This window comes from Carlito syrichta, unplaced genomic scaffold (assembly GCF_000164805.1).
Source record: "Carlito syrichta isolate Samal-C Ts95f unplaced genomic scaffold, Tarsius_syrichta-2.0.1 Scaffold315320, whole genome shotgun sequence".
NCBI classification, from domain to species: domain Eukaryota; kingdom Metazoa; phylum Chordata; class Mammalia; order Primates; family Tarsiidae; genus Carlito; species Carlito syrichta.
The window spans coordinates 300189-320212 of NW_007259416.1; the positions used below are offsets into that span (position 1 = coordinate 300189).

General features: G+C 39.3%; 1 protein-coding gene across 5 annotated transcripts in view; it reads left to right on the forward strand.

Annotated features, from left to right (window-relative positions):
• The first annotated feature begins 1641 nt into the window (after positions 1-1641).
• U2SURP (U2 snRNP associated SURP domain containing) overlaps positions 1642-20024 on the forward strand; it is a 57420-nt gene continuing 39037 nt past the window's right edge. For 2 of the 5 annotated variants that reach the window (XM_008072525.1, XM_008072526.1), the window contains exons 1-6: positions 1642-1785; positions 11350-11394; positions 13038-13169; positions 16700-16798; positions 18399-18513; positions 18957-19090. In XM_008072525.1, coding sequence (XP_008070716.1) covers positions 1741-1785; positions 11350-11394; positions 13038-13169; positions 16700-16798; positions 18399-18513; positions 18957-19090 — 570 coding nt within the window. In that variant the 5' untranslated portion in view covers positions 1642-1740. Of the gene's footprint in view, positions 1786-11349; positions 11395-13037; positions 13170-16699; positions 16799-18398; positions 18514-18956; positions 19091-20024 lie in introns of those variants that run through there. The other 3 variants (XM_021706166.1, XM_021706169.1, XM_021706167.1) reach the window with 3 other exon arrangements.

Genomic DNA, 20024 nt, shown 5'->3' on the forward strand with positions numbered 1-20024 from the left:
AAGGCCAATCTTCATCCCTGGAAATAGAATTCTAACTCTTCTAAGCACAATGGTTACCTTAGGGCTCTGTGTGAACCTGCTCCCATCCACCTCTCCAGGCATGTTCCTTCTCCACCCCTGGTCTAATACAACTAGACTGCTCAGGGTGACCTGCACTTCTGGGTTGTACTGATTCATGCCACAGGGCTTTTACTTCATTACTCTGCCTGGAATGCTTTTTTCACTTTCCTGCCTGGCTCAGTTCAGGCTTCTCAAGCAAGCTTTCCTTCTTCGAACTCAGGAGAAACTTTTATTTATTTACTTATTATTTACTATTTATTTTCTAGAGTTGGGGGTCTCCTCTGTTGTCCAGGATGGAGTGCTGTGGCATGATCACGGCTCACCGCAGCCTTGAGCCCTGAGCTCAGGCGATCCTTCCACAGTAGCCTCCTCAGTAGCTAGGACTACAGGCCTGCTCTACCACATCTGGTTAATTTTTACATTTTTTTTTTTGTAGCGACGAGGTCTTGCTATGTTGCCTGGGCTGGTCTCCAGCTCCTGGACTCAAGCAATCCTCTTGCCTCGGCCTCCCAAAGTATTGGAATTACAAGCGTGAGCCACCGCGCCCGATCCCAGAACCTTTTTTTAAAAAAAAGTACCAAGAACAGAAATTTACGGTGCTATCTCATTTATGTGATTAAAAATAAAAACAATACTAAAGCGAAAATGTAATCTTTAAAATGTCACACAACTTACATGTATGCTAGACTTAGACCTCCGTCTGTATTTGCGATTTTCTTTCACTGTCTGCATGCACCCATTTTGCAGACACCTTAGGTAGTGTCTATAGGTTTACCCGCAGGTCGAGTCAAACGCTCCTCCTCTCAGGCTTTCGTGCACAACCCTATCTCAGCATTCACCATCTTAACATAAGCAGACTAAGCCTGCCTCTCCCACCAGGGTGCGAGCTCCGGAAGTGGCGAGAACAACGTGTCTGTCCACCCAGCGCCTGACACCAGTTGGTTCCAGGCCTATTTCCTGAGTGGAAGTAAGAGCTCCTGCCTAGAGGCCGGGCGCGGTGGCTCACACCTCTAATCCCAGCACTTTGGGAGACAGAGGTGAGAGGACTGCATACGCCCATGAGTTCGCCAGCCTGAGCAACTTGGCGAGACCTCGTCTCTGCAATAAATCAGAAATAACCGGGCGTGGTGGCGCATGCCTGTAGTCCTAGCTACTTGGAAGGTTGAGGTGGAAAGGATCGCCTTAGCCCAGCAGGTCGAGGCCGCAGTGGCCGTGAGTGTGCCACTGCACTCCAGCTTGGGCGACAGAGTGGGAATCTGACTCAAAAAAAAAAAAAAAAAAAAAAAAGCTCCTGCCCTGCATGACCGGTGCATTTCTTCTTTAAGGAGGGTCTCCCCTTCCGCTCAGGAAATACAACCGGCTCGCATCCATCAAGGGAAGGCGCTGGGGCAAGAGAGTGAAACATCAGTCGGCCCTGAAAGTCAGGACAAGACGACGCTGTAAATTTCAGGGCCCCAAAACGCAAGCAAGCGCCGGGACTCCCAGGAAAGCGAACGGACTGAGCGCAGCTGGGGAATCACCCACACCGGAAGTCACGTGCGCAGCGGCGCCCAAATCACTCTCTCGGTAGTCGACTATTCAGCCTCGCAGGCGTCTCTGGCGCGCTTCGCTGAGATACGCTCTCTCGGTGCTCGACTCGCCCGTGCTGCTGCCGCCGCCGAAGGAGGGGCAAAGCTCAAGATGGCGGACAAAACGCCAGGCGGATCTCAGAAGGCCAGTTCAAAGGTAATTTCTTAGAGGACTTCGTAAGTCAGTGGGTCTGTCACTGTCGCCTGGGGCCTATAGACGCTTCTGGCCTACGAGGGGCGATTGGGATTGGGGTCCGCGTTCAGGTCGCGACAGCAGGCCCGGGTGCCGCCGCACTGTGGTGCGCAGGTTGAGAGGCCTGCTGTCTCCCCTCAGCCCCAGCCTGGATTCAGCCCAAGACTGGCGTGCCCAGGGGCAGGCGGCGTGAATATTCGGCCCGTGCTTGGCATTGGGTGAGATCAGGAATTCACACGGAGGCCCGAGGCCGAGAAAACGCGCCCCGGTCTCTCAACTTGCTGCGCTCTCGAGGCCGCGGGACTGCGCCTGGGAGAGGCGGGAATCGCTTCCCGGTGCTTCTGTGTCTGTTTGCTTTTTTTTCTCGGTTCATTGGTTTTGGAGCTCACTCACTTCCGGCTTCCCTCAGTTTCCCTGGTGCTTTCCAGAGATTAAATCGTCTCTCGGGTCGCAAGCTGTGAGGGAGGCCCAGTTGTGGAAGGACGCGCGGGGTGGGAAGTGCATAGGCGGGAGCCGCTCTCCTTTGCTGTGCTGCATAGCCAAGGTTAACGCTATACTCCACACGTGGTCTTTGCCTCACTTTAGAGGAAGGGAAAAATGCTTTTGAGGGTCGAGTATTTGTGGTCTTCTTCATGTTTGTTCCACTGAAAAGAGAACTTACGCAGACTTGGAAGCTACTTAAGATGAATCCATTGTATTTGTATTTACAGGGAACCGTGTGCACGCGTTGTGAAACCAGTGAACTATGTGGCACTAGTAAGGCTGTGCTTATCATCGGGTCTGAGTTGCCATCTTGGGCGGGTCATTTAATCATCTTTTGCTTCTTTAAGTTTATCATCTCGAACGAAAGTAATAGGTACTGGTACGAGGTAGTTATTAAGCTTTTCGATGCAGGAAGGTGTGTATCACTTAAAGTTCTAGGGCAACCCCCACCGATCCCCTCCTGCTCTGGGAGCTTTTCTGACCTCTCAATAAATCCTGCTCCCCCCCCAAAGTAAATAAATAAAGGTTCTAGGGACTGTTAAATTTTAAAGAGTGTGTATGCTTATAAATCAGTTATTAGGAAGTTAAGTTTCGTAGGAGAGAGTCTTGCATCTACAGTGAACCATTTTACACTTGCTTTCTCAGTTTTTAGTAATTTGAATCTTTATGCCATTTGGTGAATGATGTCCACCAAATAATTAGTGGATAACTTATAATGGCCTGACCAGATATCCTTTAGTTACACAGAAACTAAAACTATGGTAGGGGACCAGTTTTGTCTGCTTTACATCATGCCTTACTTCATCTCAGTTTTTTCCCTCCCCAGTACATTTCTCCTTCCCGATCTTGGCTCACTCTGCCATCTTTTCTCAACAGATCCATGACAGGAGTCTGTAAGAACAGCCTCACTTCTGTTAGTGAGCTATTACTAAAGCTAGTTGCATCCATTATAATTCATGCATAAGCCTCACAATTTTTTGTTTCTTATAAAGTAATATTTTAAATATTCCTTAGTTGAGGCCTTGGATACATTAAAAACATTTCAATGTATGTGTTCAGGCTTCCTTCTTATAAGAGTACTAATGATTGTGAATGTGTGATTACTCTGTATACGTAAATTACTGGATTTTCTGGTAATATAGTTTTTCAGTTTATATTACTTTGGATTATCATGATGCTGCTGCTAACAGATTTCTTACTGATATCTTTAAAAGGAATCAGAATATCTCAACGAAAATAGTATTGACGTGATTTCTCCATTAATATGGAGGCTGCATAATGTAATGGGAAGATTATGGATTTTGCTAACAGAATCCAGGATTTGGATTATATATGTTTGCCTTAATATAATTGCAAATTGATTAAACTCTTGAGACTAAATTTTCTCATTTGTAATATAGATGTAATTCCTTTTTTACAGGGTTGCTATAAGGATTAAACGAGTTAATGTTTATAAAGTACATAATAAATCTTAGTTTTTTTGGTTTTTTTGAGTTGGAATCTCACTCTGTCTTCCAGACTGGAGTGCAGTGCCACCACAACCTTGGCCTGCTGGGCTCAGGTGATCCTTCCGCCTCAACCTTCCAAGTAGCTGTAACTACAGGTGCACACTACCACACACAGCTAATTTTGTGATTTATTGTAGAGACGAAGTCTCACCAAGTTGCCCAGGCTGGTCTCGAACCCCTGGGCTCAGGCCTTGGCTTCCCACAGTGCTGGGATTATAGGCTTGAGCCACTGCATCCAAATCTTAGTTTCTTTCACTCTCCTTTTTTGTTTTGTTTTTAGAGGGAATTAAAAAGTACTTAATTTTCGAAGTGTCAGGATAAATTTTTTTTTTTTTTTGAGTTGGAGTCTCACTCTGTCGCCCAGACTGGAGTGCAGTGGCTGCTCCTGGCCACCGCAGCCTCAACCTGCTGGGCTCCGGCGATCCTTCCGCCTCAGCCTTCCACCTCAGCCTTCCAAGTAGCTGGAATTACAGGCACGCGCTACCATGCCCGGCTGATTTTTTGATTTATTGTAGAGATGAGGTCTCGAACCCGCAGGTTCAGGCAATCCACTCACCTCAGCCTCCCAAAGTGCTGGGATTACAGGCTGAGCCACCGAGCCCGGCTGTCAGGATAAATTTTAATCCTGTCATTTGGAATGTGTAATCATGACTGGCCAGATTGCTGCTTTTTGTTTCTAATACAAGTCCAGAAATTGTTAGAGAAAGTGTAAGATCATTTTGACCAATACTATGGTATTTGGAATTTCTAGCCTTTTATCTCTCCGGTTTGATATCCTTTCCTTTGGAGAGAATAGACAGATGACTTACAGTCCACAGTACTGATGACATGAACAGACACTTGTGTTTCATGATTCTTCTTCTTTGGTAGTTAAATTCCCATTGGTATGGATATGGCGAGGGATTCTTAGTAACCATATTTCTAGACATTGAGGAAAATGTTAATTTTAAGATGTACAATATGACAAATCATTAACAGCTCTTATAAAGAGATTAGATAAACTCTATAGTTCTTCTTGCTTTAAAATTACATTTTATGTATGTGTAGTCAAACGACTTTATTCATAGTTATGAAGAGAGCCACATGCCCTTTTATTTACTGTGTAATTTTACTGTATTTTGCATTGTAAAGCCTGACAAATGTAGACATTCAGCAAATGTTTTAGAAATAGAGCTAACATTTTCCTATGCATTTATTTCTGTTTATTACTAGACCAAAGTATTGCTTGATGGGGAAGGGGTGTGGATGTCATGTGTAGTTTTGATTTTGAGATGAGAGACAATGAGACAGCCTATAATTTGTTCATAAAATTGTTAAACATATTTCCTTAAATATTTATTTTGACTTTAAAATGTTTACTTTTTTAACAAAAAGGATATGAAGAGAATGTAGTATTTTCTTTCCTTCTGCATTTCCTGTGCTGGTAATATTGCTAATATGATGGAATTGTGTGCCCTGTTATTTCATTCTGTGATAGTGCCTATTTTTGCCATATCATAAAAAATTGATTTAGAGAGGTGAATGAATAAAATAGAAAATACTATACTGGCTTCTTTGCACATCCAGTGCTGAATTACTTTGGAAACTATTTTGAGTGACTGCCTTTGCTGGTTAACAAAATATCACTTTTAAGAAATAAGTAGTCTGGGCAGCAGTGGTGTGTGCTTGGTTTGGCTTGGATAGTAGCATTAAGCTAGGTAGCTGTTATTTGTTAATGAATAGACAGCATAGTATATTTGACAATGTTAAGTCAACAGGTATATTGAGACTCTCACTTGTTAGATCTTGTACTTGCTGTTGAGGTAGACAGTGTTAAATAAGACCATACCCTCTTTGGGGGAGCGTAGAAGAGAGTCAGCACATACACTAGTGCAAGATAGAGCTATTGGAAATACCTAAAAGTTTAGAGAAAGAAGTGATAACTCTTTGAATGGAGGGTGGGGAGAGGGAGGCTTCAGGAGCATAGTAGAATTTGATTGATGGGTCCTTTGAACAATGAGTGGAGTTTTTGTTGTTGCTGTTTTTTTTTTTTTTTGAGTTACAGTCTTACTCTCACCCAGGCTGGCGTGCAGTGGCAAGCTCACGGCCACACGGCGTCGAACTGCTGGTCTCAGGCGATCATTCCGCCTCAAGCTTCCAAGTAGTGGGCACTACAGGTGTGCACTACCATGCCCGGCTAATTTTTTTTTTTTAATTTGTTGTAGAGATGAGGTCTTGCCAAGTTGCCCAGGCTGGTCTCGAACTCGTGGTCTCAGGCAGTCCTCTCACCTTGGCCTCCCAAAATGCTGAGATTACAGGCTTGATCCCCTGTGCCCGGCTATGAACGGAGTTTTGAAGGGTAGAGATAGGGTATAAAAAAAGAGATGGATGAAGTGAAGAAAGTAAGTTGCTGGGAAATGGATTGATAAATGGTCTGATAGGACACTTGCATGAAGATAAAAGTTATTGAGACTGGAAGGGCAAGTTCAGGCTAAATTGTAGAGGGCTTTGGATGCTAGGGAATAAAATTAGAGAGCCATGGAAAATTTGAGACAGGAAAGTCCTTTGGAAAGCTGTTTCGGGAGATAATTAAGAAGGATTTGAGGGCAAGGAGGACCAATTTGGAGGTTATTGCAGAGGTGCTGGTAAATAATTGAGGATTGCTTCAAAAATCTTACCTCAGATCCTCTCCTGGGAAACTTTCCCTAACAAACCCCACGTCCTCACGCCCATCCTCATGTCCAGTTGAGATTTGCCTGTCTTCTGTGCTCTTGTGGCATAACCACATTGCTTTGTCTCTTTTTTAGCTCCTAAGTACAGGAGCTATGTCTTATTTTACCTTGTATCTCTAATGCAAAGCACAACATCAAGCCCAGTAAGAACAGTAAATGACTAGATAAAGGGACAGTCTGAACCACCATGGTGTCTTTAGAAAGAAAAAGAACAGTCCCTATGGAAGATATATGTTAGAGGTGAGGTGAACAGGAATTGATGCAGTTGATTATGGGGCATAAGGAAGGAGTCCAGGATGACCTTGTTAATATGCTGCTACTGGTGAACACTTAATGAGCAGTTACTAAGGACCAGGCACTGTTCTAAGTGCTTCATCTGTATTTGCCCTTCACAACAGTCCTGTGAGGCAGGTGCTATTTAACTTCTCAGAAGGAGAAACTAAACTCAAGATAAGTGCTGGTAAATGCAGAATATGTGCACTTCAACATTTTACTGTTTCCAGATCATAGGTGATTGAGAGTTATGATCTAGTGTTAGAAATAGACAAGAGGTGAAGCTAGTTTGGGAGGAGTTTTAGATATGTTGGATTTGAGGAGCTTGTAGGCATTCAGGTGAAGATATCCAGGAAGCAGTCTGAGGACAGATTTGGAGCCCAGAACAAGACCAAGATTGCAGGTCAAGAACCTGAAGTTGGCCAGGCTCGGTGACTCAGCCTGTAATACCAGCACCTTGGGAGGCTGAAGCAAGTGGATTGCCTGAGCCCATGTGTTGGAGACCAACCTGGGCAACTTGGCGAGACCGCGTCTCTGCAATAAGTCAAAAATTAGCCAGGCGTGGTAGCTTGCATCTGTAGTTCTGGCTTCTTGGAAGGCTGAGGCAGAAGGGTCGCTGGAACCCAGCAGGTCAACACTGGGGTGGCCGTGAGTGTGCCACTGCACTCCAGCCTGGGTGACAGAGTGAGACTCCAACTTAAAAAAAAAAAAAAAAAAGAACTTGAAGTCTTTGCAGTACATTAAGGGTGTTGATGATATGCATCCTACAGGAGAAATCATTGAACTTGTGGAGATAAGAGAGTGAGGAGAAAGATATGGGAAATTGGGAGACAGATGAGGGAATTGAGAGCTGTCTAGGCAGAATGGTGGTATTGGAGGAATGTTGTGTGTACACTTGCTACCCACAAAAAGGAAAGCTGTGGATAGCTTGCTAATTTAGAAACTCAGGGATATGGGGCTTTCACTTAAGGGAAAATAGGAGCAGCTCGAAGAATATTAGTTTTGTTCTCAGCCAGCAAGGTATAGGGCCATTTGGTATAAGGTAATTGGCTTCACCTTTAATCCCCTTGGCAGCCATTGGAATGATCCTTTTTCCTTTTTGATTTTCTTGGCAGTTCTTCCTTACATCTCTGTTGCCTGCTTTTTCTGTCCCAAGATAGATTTATCTCCCCCCACCACTTTATTTCAATAACTTTAAGGGGTTACAAATAGTTTTTAGTTACACAGTTGCATTGTGTAGTGGCAAAGAAGTCTGGGCTTTAAGTGTACCCACTACCCCACCTGTGCCCGTTGTAACCGATAGGTGATTTTTCATCTTTCCACCTCTTCCCACCTTCCCCCTTCTGAGTCACCAGTGTTCATTACTATATCATTCTCTAAGCCTTTACAGATCCTTAGTTTAGCTACCACTTATGGGTGAGAACGTGCAGTGTTTGGTTTTCTGTTCCTGAGTTAGTTCACTTAGGATGATATTCTCCAATTCCACCCAAGTTGCTGCAAAAGACATTATTTCATTCTTTTTGATGGCTGATGAATTATCTTATGTATGCTTCTTTATTTCTTCAAATTTCCCTTATTATGCTTTTTTCATTTCTTGTTTTGGGTCTTTTTTAAAATTAGGGGACAGGGTCTTGCTATGTTGTCTGGGCAACTCCTAACCTCAGGTGGTCATCCTGCCTTAGCCTCTTGAGTAGCTTGGATTTCATGTGCCAGCCACCATGCTGCTGCTTTGGGTCTTCTCATTTGGATAAGGAATTGTGCTGTAGATTTTAGGAGATCTTTAAGCATCATTAGTTTGTATTCCTCATTAAAAATAAAAACCCCAAACTAAATCATACAGTTCATTTCCAGGTTAACAAGAGGGAGAACTCAGCTTCTGAAATAGTGTTTACTTACTGTGTCCCCTGACCACAGGCTTTATAATTTTTAAGTTGGTTATTCTTTTAAAAATTGTATTAACTACTATTTGCATCTTTCCAAATGTTCTTAAGTCCAGACCCACTTTCTCAGTGCTGTGTAGCTAGAGATAGGTGTGTATCAGTGGAAAATATCTGGTTTGCAGCAACTGTGATTAGTGACATCTTTGGTTAATTGAAATCAACTGATGTGTCTTCTTAAGCCTCGCTGTTGTTGATCAATTTAAAAATTAATCAAATTGTGTTATTTGGAAAGCTGACAAAAGTGCTCCTTTTGAACTGATTACTTTTGTTTCAGTGATTATTTACCAATTTGGTGTCTGGTTATGCAAGTGAGATTGTTGAAGATAAGATTACAGAGCTTCATCTTTAACCTTTTGCACTCAGAGACATCTCCCCTATCACCTACCAGCAAATCAATCGCAGTTTTTTACAAAATAGTGAAAAACTAATCACTTCACTAAAATAACTTGGAACCAGTTATTTAATTGTAATATTTAGTTTATAGAATTTTGGACATTGAGGAGCTTATTTATGATCAAAAAATCAAAATTTTATATCTTATATTTTTCTAAGGTAACATGTGAAACAGTCACAGCCACGGATTGCGAGTTCACTGATACATGTTGTGTAATAGTAATTTATTGGATGTCTTCCACCTGGTGTTTTTCTATTTGGGCAAACAATGCAGTCTTGTTTTCTTCCTCCCACATTGATAATATGTAATTTATTGTCCCGTTTGTTGTTCGGAGAAGATGTGGAGGGACATGCTCATAATTCCTGAAAACCACTTCTCAAGTGATTGATTATATCTCAGTATATATTCCATCTCTTTATTTGCTTTTTCATGCAATTTGAATGGAAAACTTCAAGAAAACATACATATTTGAGAAATTTGCAGTTGCATAAGTTTGCCCATAGAATCACCAGCTGTCCTGAGGGGACAGTCTGAGTGGTTTGCTAGATTTACAATGTCCCCTCAGAGGGGACATCAAGAGCAAAGGGTTAGATGATTTGGAGTCAGGAAAGATTTAACTGTCTGAAAATAGGTAGGGTGTCTAGGTTCTTGTAGCTTTTATTTTTAAATCCTAGTAATGATGATTTAGATGTGGTGGCATAGAAGATTAAAGAAAGGCTAGCACTTTCCGAGCTACTCTCATATGTTTGTATGAGTGAACAAGGGTTGGTTGTCTTGGGCTGATTTTTGCCTGGGTTAATGCTCAGTATAATGGAGTGCAGAGGAGTAAATTGATTCAGTGTAAAAAAATCTAACCACCTGTTCTTGCTCTTTGGACAAGGTAAATAAACCAATACTGTATGGATTTATATTAGTCTTTCTATATTTGCTCTTTTCTGTAACATATCAATCTTCAATTTTCTCTTAAAATAATATATTTTGTGTATATGAAATCTGGAACTGGGAGCTAGAGTCAAGTGAAGATACTTGTGATCTCAAGTTCTTTTTTTATTTTTTGTTTTTATTTTTTATCTCACTCAGCTAGACTGCATCAAGTTCTTGATTTCACTTTTTTTTTTTTTTTTTGAGTCAGGGTCTCACTTTGTCGCCCAAGTAAGAGTATAGTGTTGCAATCACGATGTAATGCAGTTTCAAGTTCCTGGGCTCAAACATTCCTCTCACCTCAGCTTCCCAAGTAGCTAGAACTACAGGCACATGCCACCATGCCTGGCTAAGCTGGTCTCTAACGGGGCTCAAGCAATTATCTTGTTTTTGCCTTACAAAGTGCTGAGATTACAGGCGTGAGCCATCACACCTGGCCCTTGATTTCACTTTTAACAATTAGATATAAATACACATAAGTAAATCTTACTACCTAGTACCTTCAAAAATAAAAACAGCTCAGTTGACACAGTTAAGTTCTGGATCTCCCAGTAAAAATTTCAGTAAGATGCCGTGTATTATTTGGTTAATAGCCTTTCTTCTTGTACCTAGAAAAAATAAGATGAAATTTTAACATTGACATTGTTGGAATGTACTGTTATTTAAAGACTGAACTCTTTCTTTTGCCAACAGTCAGCATGTGGCATACTCTTGATTTTTTTTAAAAAAAAGCCCCCTTGAAGCAAGTTGTAAATGGTGGCCTCTTATGGATTGGATAATAATATTTTCTTTTTCTTGTACTATTTCTGCAGTAGAATTTGTACTTTTTACTAGACACGCAAGGGTTTATGTATGGATTTCTTTATGTGGCTTTAGGTGGTTGGAGAAAAGAGTGGTTTCTGTGCTGTATACCAAGAAGTTGCTGGGCAGTGTTGTGGCAATAAACAGTGTTATCAATGATTAGGAAACAGCTTTTGCACAAAAATTCTATTGTAAAAATGATGGGTAGGTTTCCAGTCAGTATTATAAAAAGGTGACTATGCCTCAGATATATCGCACTAGCATTTACATCATAGTTTTGGAAGCATGCATCCTGAATTTTTTTTAAAAATGACAACACGTTTACTTTGTATCATAACTTTTTATAAGTCAGAGATTGATTGCCCTCATTCAGTTTTATTAACTGAGAAGAAATTTCTAAAAGTTGTGAAAGATTAGGTTTGTATAACATGAAACACTATTTTGTTAGTATAATAAGACATTTAAAAAATATTGACTTTTATTTTTAATAATTGTAGACAAGATCATCGGATGTTCACTCATCTGGGTCTTCAGATGCACATGTGAGTATAAAAGCAGTCTTCCTTTTTTCTTTAACATTTAATTTCTTCTCATGCACCCCTACATCTATGATTTTACTTGAAAAATAAATATAATTATATTGTATGTACTGTTTCTTTTACTCCTTTTTGCTAGGTGCTTTTTGTGTATTCTACTTGCATAAGTTATCCCTTTCAAACCATATTAGAAACCTAATATATATATTTCCTTATTTTTTTGTTGTGATTATAAAATTCTGTACACATGTGTGTACTTTTACATTGACTGTGGGATTGCATTATACACTGTCTTTTCTCACTGCACAGTACGCCTGTTGGAAATCTCAGTAGGTCATAGCTGTAATCTATTCTTTCTAAAGGTATCACAACATTCCATCGTGGAAAGGTATAATTATTTATTAAGCTGTTTCTGTGATGATGGACATATGCTGTTTGTTTAAAGCTTTTGAATAATATATTGAATAATACAGCAATACATAATTCTTTTTAAATATTTTAATTAAAAAAATTTTTAACCTTCTCGGGTTCTATTTTTCTTTTTCTAAATTAAAATTTTTAAAAATTTGATTAATATTTCTTTACATGTGTTATGACACCACTGTTCAAAATGTGGCCTACAGACTCCTAGGGGCCACTGAGACTCTTAGGGAGGGTTTATGAGTTCCAAACTATTTCATAATAATACTAAGGTTTTTTTTACCTTTTAAATTGTTTTGACATTTGCACTAATGCACACGCAGTTCGAGGTACAAAAGCATTTGGTGGGTAAACTGTTGACACTTTGGCATGAATCAAGCAGTGATGCCAAAATATACTTGTAGTCATTGTATTCTTTCCCACTAGGCATAATAAAAATATGCTAGTTTCACTTAAGAATGTTCTTGGTGAAGCAGTAAAAAGAAAGTCTTGACCTTTTGTACGGGTCTTTTTTAGATTCTGTGGGGTGAAACAAGAAGTACATAGAAGGTACTTCTGCTAACCCAAGTGTGATGCTTGAGTTGGGACATGAAACTAACTGCTTTTTCTGGAATACCTTTTTATTGTTACTTGTTTTTGAGTAGGAGTGCAGGCTGCTCATGGCCACTGCAGCCTCGACCTGCTGGGCTCAGGCGATCCTTCTGCCTTAGCCTTCCAAGTAACTGGAACTACAGGCATGCGCCACCACACCCAGATAATTTTTTAAAAAAATTTCTTGTAGAGATGAGATCTCGCCAAGTTGCCCAGGTTGGTCTTGAACCCATGGGCTCAGGCAATCCTCTCACCTCAGCCTCTCAAAGTGCTGGGATGATAGGCGTGAGCCACCACACCCAGCTGGAATGCCATTTTTACTTGGGAATGACTGACGAACTATGGTTAGTCAGACGTGGTTATTTGGCAGACGTTTTCCTGTAAATAAAGAAAATGAATTTATTTCAAGGAAGACGACTGACTGTTACTTGTATAAAATTCAAGCTTTAAGTGCCAGTTAATAGTTACTGAAAACTTTCTATGTTCTTTGGGACTTGTTTGTTAAAATCAGTGGTGATATTAAGGATTGTGATTTTTTGATAGTGTGTAATGAAATTTGTCAATATTTGGACATGGGTTATTTCTAGTTTTCAGTGCTATGATGTGATTTTTAAAAAACTCACTTTACTTTTCTGAAGATGGATGCATCTGGACCCTCGGATAGTGATATGCCAAGTCGGACACGACCAAAGAGCCCAAGAAAACATAATTATAGGAATGAAAGTGCCCGTGAAAGCCTTTGTGATTCTCCTCATCAGAATGTCTCAAGAGTGAGTATTGATAAAAATAAGAAAAGATATTTAATGATTTTAATCTGTTCTTGATTGAATTTGGTGGTTGAATATCTTGGTTTTGCACTTGTTTTATCTTGTTCTATTTGAAAATAACACTCTTTCTATATTTGGGGTAGCAATAAACTTAAGTTCATGTGGAAATTTTTTTTTCTTTTTTCTTTTTTTGAGTTGGAGTCTCACTTTGTCGCCCCGACTGGAGTGCAGTGGCCGCTCCCGGCCACTGCAGCCTCGACCCACTGGGCTCCGGCGATTCTTCTGTCTCAGCCTTCCAAGTAGCCAGAATTACAGGCATGCGCTACCATGCCCGGCTGATTTTTTGATTTATTGTAGAGATGAGGTCTTGCTGCCCAGGCGGGTCTCGAACCCACGGGCTCAGGCAATCCACTCACCTCAGCCTCCCAAAGGTGCGGGATTACAGGCTGAGCCACCGAGCCCGGCTTTTTTTTTTCTTTTTAAAGATGGGCTCTCCCTCTGTCACCTAGGCTGGACTGCAGTGGTGTGTTTATAACTCACTACAACCTTAAACTCCTGAACTCAAACGATCCTCCCAACTCAGCCTCCTGAGTTTCTAGAACTGCAGGTGCTTGCCTCCATACCTGGCTAATTTAAAAAAATTTTTTGTAGAGATGCAGTCTCACATTATTGCCCAGGCTGGTGTCATACTCCCTGCTGCCAGCATTTAAAGTTTTAAATTAAAAAAACAAAGGAGTGTTTTGGTTATAAAATGGTTAATCATCACATTTATCTTACCCCCATATCCAACATTTACTGAATCAAGTACCAAATAGCAATCATTGGAAATAATATGCAGATGATTTGGATCCAGTTCTTGTTCTCATAGAGCTTAGTCTCACTCTGGGAAGCAAACAGGAACAGGTGGTGTTTACTCTGGTAAGGGCAGGTGCCTAGGGCAATCCAGGGACACAGAAGGAGCTTTTTTGCTTCTAGATCTACAAAGTGCTCTTAGATTCTTGTCCTCCTTCTTTGTCAGGTAATTTTTTTCTTGTGATTGAATTTGTGACATATAATAATAACATAGTCATCACTATCCAGTATAAACCACCGGTGACATGGTCTTTTACTTTCCTTATTTAATATTTCTAGGCATAAATATATTTTTATTTTTCTGAGATTCATTTTATAAGAAAACATTTTAAAATATCCTATTTCGCCGGGCTCGGTGGCTCAGCCTGTAATCCCATGCCTTTGGGAGGCTGAGGTGAGTGGATTGCCTGAGCCCACGGGTTCGAGACCCGCCTGGGCAGCGAGACCTAATTCATCTCTATAATAAATCAAAAAATCAGCCGGGCGTGGTAGCGCATGTCTGTAATTTCGGCTACTTGGAAGGCTGAGGCGGAATGATTGCCGGAGCCCAGCAGGTCGAGGCTGCGGTGACTGGGAACGGCCACTGCACTCCAGTCTGGGCGGCAGAGTGAGACTCCAACTCAGAAAACAAAAAAAATCCTGCTTCAGTTCTGTTTTTACATTTCAGCAAAAATTCTGTAAAACTTTTTAATGGATGATTATGTTGTTCATTTGAGTTAACTCTTCATTATTTTCTTAACCATTTCTCTCTAGGTGTCTAAATTTAGCTCTTAATAGGTATATAGATAAAATTTGAACACAAATTTTGTCTTTTCATTGAATTTCTATGTAATTTTACCAATCATTTAAACTTTTGAAGTTGAAACCAGACACTGAATGATGGGAGAAAACGTTTTTCTTTCTATTTTGAGGGGAAAAAATAATTTTTACTCTGTTGCTAAAATCCAGTATTGATTTTTAGATTATAAACTGCTTTATTTTTCTCAAAGGGATTTTAATATAACTTTAAAATAGTTTACAGCAGTATTACTCTTTCATTCTGCATCTCCCAAGGGCAAGCTTATTTAATAACCAGGGAATTGATAAGGTATAATTTTGTAATTGGTTAACTTTTCATTTTAGGAGAGAGAAATTTCAGATTTCAGTATTTTTAGGTTGTATTTAATAAACATTTCTACCTTTTAAGTTTATCAATCACATGCATACCTGATTGAACTAAAGGTATATAGACAATTTATGTAAGCCATATTTCAGAAGGAAATTGCTTCTAGGTTATGTAAATGAAGACTTCATTAAAATACTATTTTTTTAGGCCGGGCTCGGTGGCTCAGCCTGTAATCCTGTGCTTTGGGAGGCCGAGGTGAGTGGATTGCCTGAGCCCGCAGGTTCGAGACCTGCCTGGGCAACTTGGCGAGACCTCATCTCTACAATAAATCAAGAAATTAGCCGGGCGTGGTAGCGTGCACCTGTAGTTCCAGCTACTTGGAAGGCTGAGGTGGAAGGATCACTGGAACCCAGCAGGTGGAGGCTGTAGTGGTCGGGAGCGTGCTACTACACTCCAGTCTGGGCGACAGAGTGAGACTCCAACTTAGAAAAACAAACAAACAAACAGTTTTCTTATATTTCCGATTAATCGATGTAGTTTTACTTGAGTTGAAACCTAAAATACTATAGCTGATACATTCTTAGCAAAGAAAATGACAGTATTATGTTCATGAAAATCAGTATTATTGGTAAAAAGTTAAGTGTAATTTACTAAATTATGAAAGTAAGTGATGTGACTTAGAGTACTTGAAATGGGAGTTGTAGATGATAAATTCCTGCAAAACTGGACCATGAAAATGTAGGACTCCCTTTTCCTTATTTGAAGATCTGTTTTCTTTTTTTCCCCTCTTTTTATTTTTTCATTTTCACACAGGGATGTGCCAAAGTTGTGTGGCTCATGTCTCACATGCATGTAAACATCCAATCACATGCTTATGAACTACAAAAGGATCTGACGATCTGTTTTCTGTTATTACTACTTTTGCCCCGAAATATGTGTACTTTCCCTCCTCAAATACTTTTATTCTTGTCCTGAGCCTTGGTGATTGTTTCTTTGGTCTATTTTTTTTTTTTTTTTGAGTTGGAGTCTTACTCTGTCACCCAGACTGGAGTGCAGTGGCTGCTTCCAGCCACCGCAGCCTCGACCTGCTGGGCTCTGGTGAGCCTTCCACCTCAACCTTCCAAGTAGCTGGAACTACAGGCGTGCGCTACCATGCCCGGCTCATTTTCATTTATTGTAGAGATGAGGTCTCACCAAGTTGCCCAGGCGGGTCTTGAATCCGCGGTTTCAGACAATCCACTTGCCTCAGCCTCCCAAAGGCGTGGGATTACAGGCTGAGCCACCGAGCCCGGCTCTTTGGTCTATTTTTAAGAAAAATGGCTTTTCTATGTTTTTGACCTTGAGCTGGCAAATGAAGACATTCTTTTTTTTTTTTTTAAGACATTCTTTAATGAACACTTATGTCGGAGTCAAACCCAAGGCAAGCACCTGATGTGTGGGGTAGACCCAGCATTTCTTCAGTGAAGTTTCTAAAACAATCTATTCTGAAGACTTGGCTATCAGTTGAGTTGTATTAAAATTGTAGCTAGCATTAAGGATGTGTATGTAAAGGTGTGCTTTTTGTTTCTTTTTGTAGCCTCTTCTAGAAAACAAACTTAAAGCATTCAGTATTGGAAAAATGAGTACAGCTAAGCGAACTTTAAGCAAGAAGGAACAAGAAGAATTAAAGAAAAAGGTAATATATTCTGAATTGTCCTTGGAAATTAATATGTCTAAGGGGACAATAAATATGTGGGCAGTAGAGAATGTTTCCCAAAGATTCTTGACCAATAGGAGATCCTCAGTTCCACCTCCCGGTCAAATCTATAACACAGGTATAGGTGTCTAGCTTCTATTCTTGTCCCTTTCTTTTTTTGAGGTAACAATTTTGGTTATTTTCTGGTCTTTTTTTGTGTGTATAAGCAAGCGTATGTGTGTGTATACATGTGTTGAACCTACTCCCCTTAGATGAATGATACTAAGCTATATAAGTCCACTTTTTTCCACCTTTTAAAGCTTAACATTATATCTCAGAGATTACTTCAAGTATATAGAAATATTACTTACTCTTTTTTATGGCTGTGTATATATGCAATTGACTAAAATCCTGTTGAGAGCATTTGTACTTTGTTCTTTTGTCATTATAAACAATGCTGTTACTTATGTTATGCAGATGTTTTTAGTTTTTTTTGCTAGTGTATTTTTGGGATATATTCTTGTGAGATTTGGGAGGTATTCTTAAATGTGAGATTACTGGGTTAAATCGTAAATGCATAAATGTTGTTCTGCCATATTGTTATATTGTCAAATTGTTCTCTCTAGGGGCAGGGACCCTTTGCATCCCTCTCGGCAGTGTGTGTTTGTTTCCCCATAGGGCTGCCAATAGAGGATGTAACTGAAGGAGCTTTGCCAATCTGTGAAGTGAAAAGTGGTATCAGTGTAGTTTTAAATTTGATTTCTCTTATTATGAGTAAAGTTGGTGAACAGTTTTTCTAGGGCTTGTTTCTGTGACCTGTCTGCTCGTATTTAGACCATGTTTTCTATAAGTTATATTAACACTTTGTTGTACAGGGTGCAGTGTTTTTTCTGTTTGTTGATTGTCTTTATTTTGCTTTCAGTATTTTCATTCAAAAACTGTTGTTATGTATTCAGATTTATCAGTATTTCCCTGTGACTTCTGGTTTTTTAGTTAAGTTTTTCCTGCTACCAGCTTATAAAGGAATTTCCTCATGTTTTCTTCTACTACTTGTATGGTTTCATTTTTAAGAATGTTAAATCTAACTCAAATGCGGTTTATTCGGGTTTATGATGTGAAGAATAGATTCGTTTTAATCTTACCCCATTTATCAAAAAGTTCATCTGTTTCCTACTGATTTGAAATGCTCTTTTATTTAACACTAAATTTCTACACCATACTGGGTTTTTTCCTGTATTTTCTGTTCTGTTTCATTCATACTTTTTTGGGAATATTTAGAATATCTGTAATTGAAACTGTCAAGAAGAGTTTTTTTTCTTTAATACCATCTGTTTGGAGTAGGTGTTGCTGTTTCAACTTCTAACATTTTGGCCCTTGAATTGTCTTTAAACAAATTTACTTGTTTACCTATACTCAGTAGAGGAGCAAAGCATAGTTTCAGTGTTAAGTAAATGTCTAATATCTACTAAGGATTAGATGTTATTACTTGCTAAGAGTGCTTAACTTGGGAAGGGAGGGTTTCATCTACATTATTGATGAATTTAATCATGTGTACATTAATAATTTTATATTATGTGATAATATTTTTGTGTGTATTCAGGAGGATGAAAAGGCAGCTGCTGAGATTTATGAGGAATTTCTTGCTGCTTTTGAAGGAAGTGATGGTAATAAAGTGAAAACATTTGTTCGAGGAGGTGTTGTTAATGCAGCTAAAGGTCAGTGACTTAATAGTTTTTTAGCAAATCCCATCTTGGTTGAATGACTGAAGGTTGATAATTATAGCAAGAAGTTTGGTTGCTTTTGAATTTCACATTTTCTTTCTATCAGCACCCTCTAGTGGTTATATTAATTAGCAAAATAAATGGGCAAGTATGGATTGATATGAAGCACAATGACTTTTCTAACCTACTTAGTCCCTGTCAAGTTTCAAGACAGTGGATCACTTTGCAAAAATTAAGATGTATTTCATAGTTTTACTACAAATGATTAAATTAGTATTAAGAGGGCGAGTGGTAATATTTGGATTTAATTTCATATTTGTCCATTGTGATAAATCTTAATACTAAAGCATTTTACTAATTTTTGCTTATCTTTAAGTAAAAATAGTAAAATCAAATAATGTGAAATTAATTTTAAAACTTAGTGTTTTAAATTTTAGAAGAACATGAAACAGATGAAAAAAGAGGTAAAATCTATAAGCCATCTTCAAGATTTGCAGATCAAAAAAATCCTCCAAATCAGTCTTCCAATGAAAGACCACCATCTCTTCTTGTGATAGAAACCAAAAAACCTGTAAGTCATACTTAAGTAATTGATCATTTATGTTAAGAGATGACAATGTCAGTGAAACTTTTAGTACTTCCACTGTAAGCAGGACTTTGGTTTTTTTACTTTCTTTTTTGGGGGGGGAGTAGATTTTGAGTTTTGATGTTTTCTAGTCCAGTAATTTACTTAGATGAGAGACAAATTAGGATAGAACATGTAGATGTTAGTCTTTTTATGCTTTTTGAGCAGTGAACATTTGCTGTTTATGCACATAGTATATTGCAAGTCAAAAATTGACTAAATTTTAGGTATAATGTAAAACAATGGGATTGTCTTTTTAAACAGTTCTGAACTGAGGTATTTAAATTATTAGCATGTGTAATATATGTTTCTCAGGACATTTTTGGAACTTTTTGGGAATTACTATCAGAATTTATAATACTTCTTTGTAAATAGTTTCCGTATTAGAACAATTTTTATTCTTTGAGGATGGGGTCTTTATGGGGGATGGTAGGTAGATGTGGGTCATGTCATTTGGAGCCACATTTGTGAATAAGGGTGATTACACTGAGTAGACTTACTTGTCTTGTGTAGCTTTTAAAATTGCTCTGAAAGCAATTTTTAAAAAGTATCCGCTTCATTGAGATATAATTCACATACAGGAAAATTCACCCCTTTAAAGTATGCAATATAAGCTTTTTTTTTCTTTTTTAGTATATTTATAGTTGTGCGGCAATCACCATACTCTAATTTCAGAACGTTTCTATCACCTTAAGGAGAACCCCCATACCTGTATTCGTCACCCCCATCTCTCCCTTGCCTCCAAGTCCCTGGCAACCCACTAAACTACTTTCTGTCTCTTGATTTGCCTATTTTGGACATTTTGTCCAGGTGGAATCATACAACATGTGATCTTTTTGTGTCTGGCTTCATTACTTAGCTTGATGTTTTAGAGTTCATC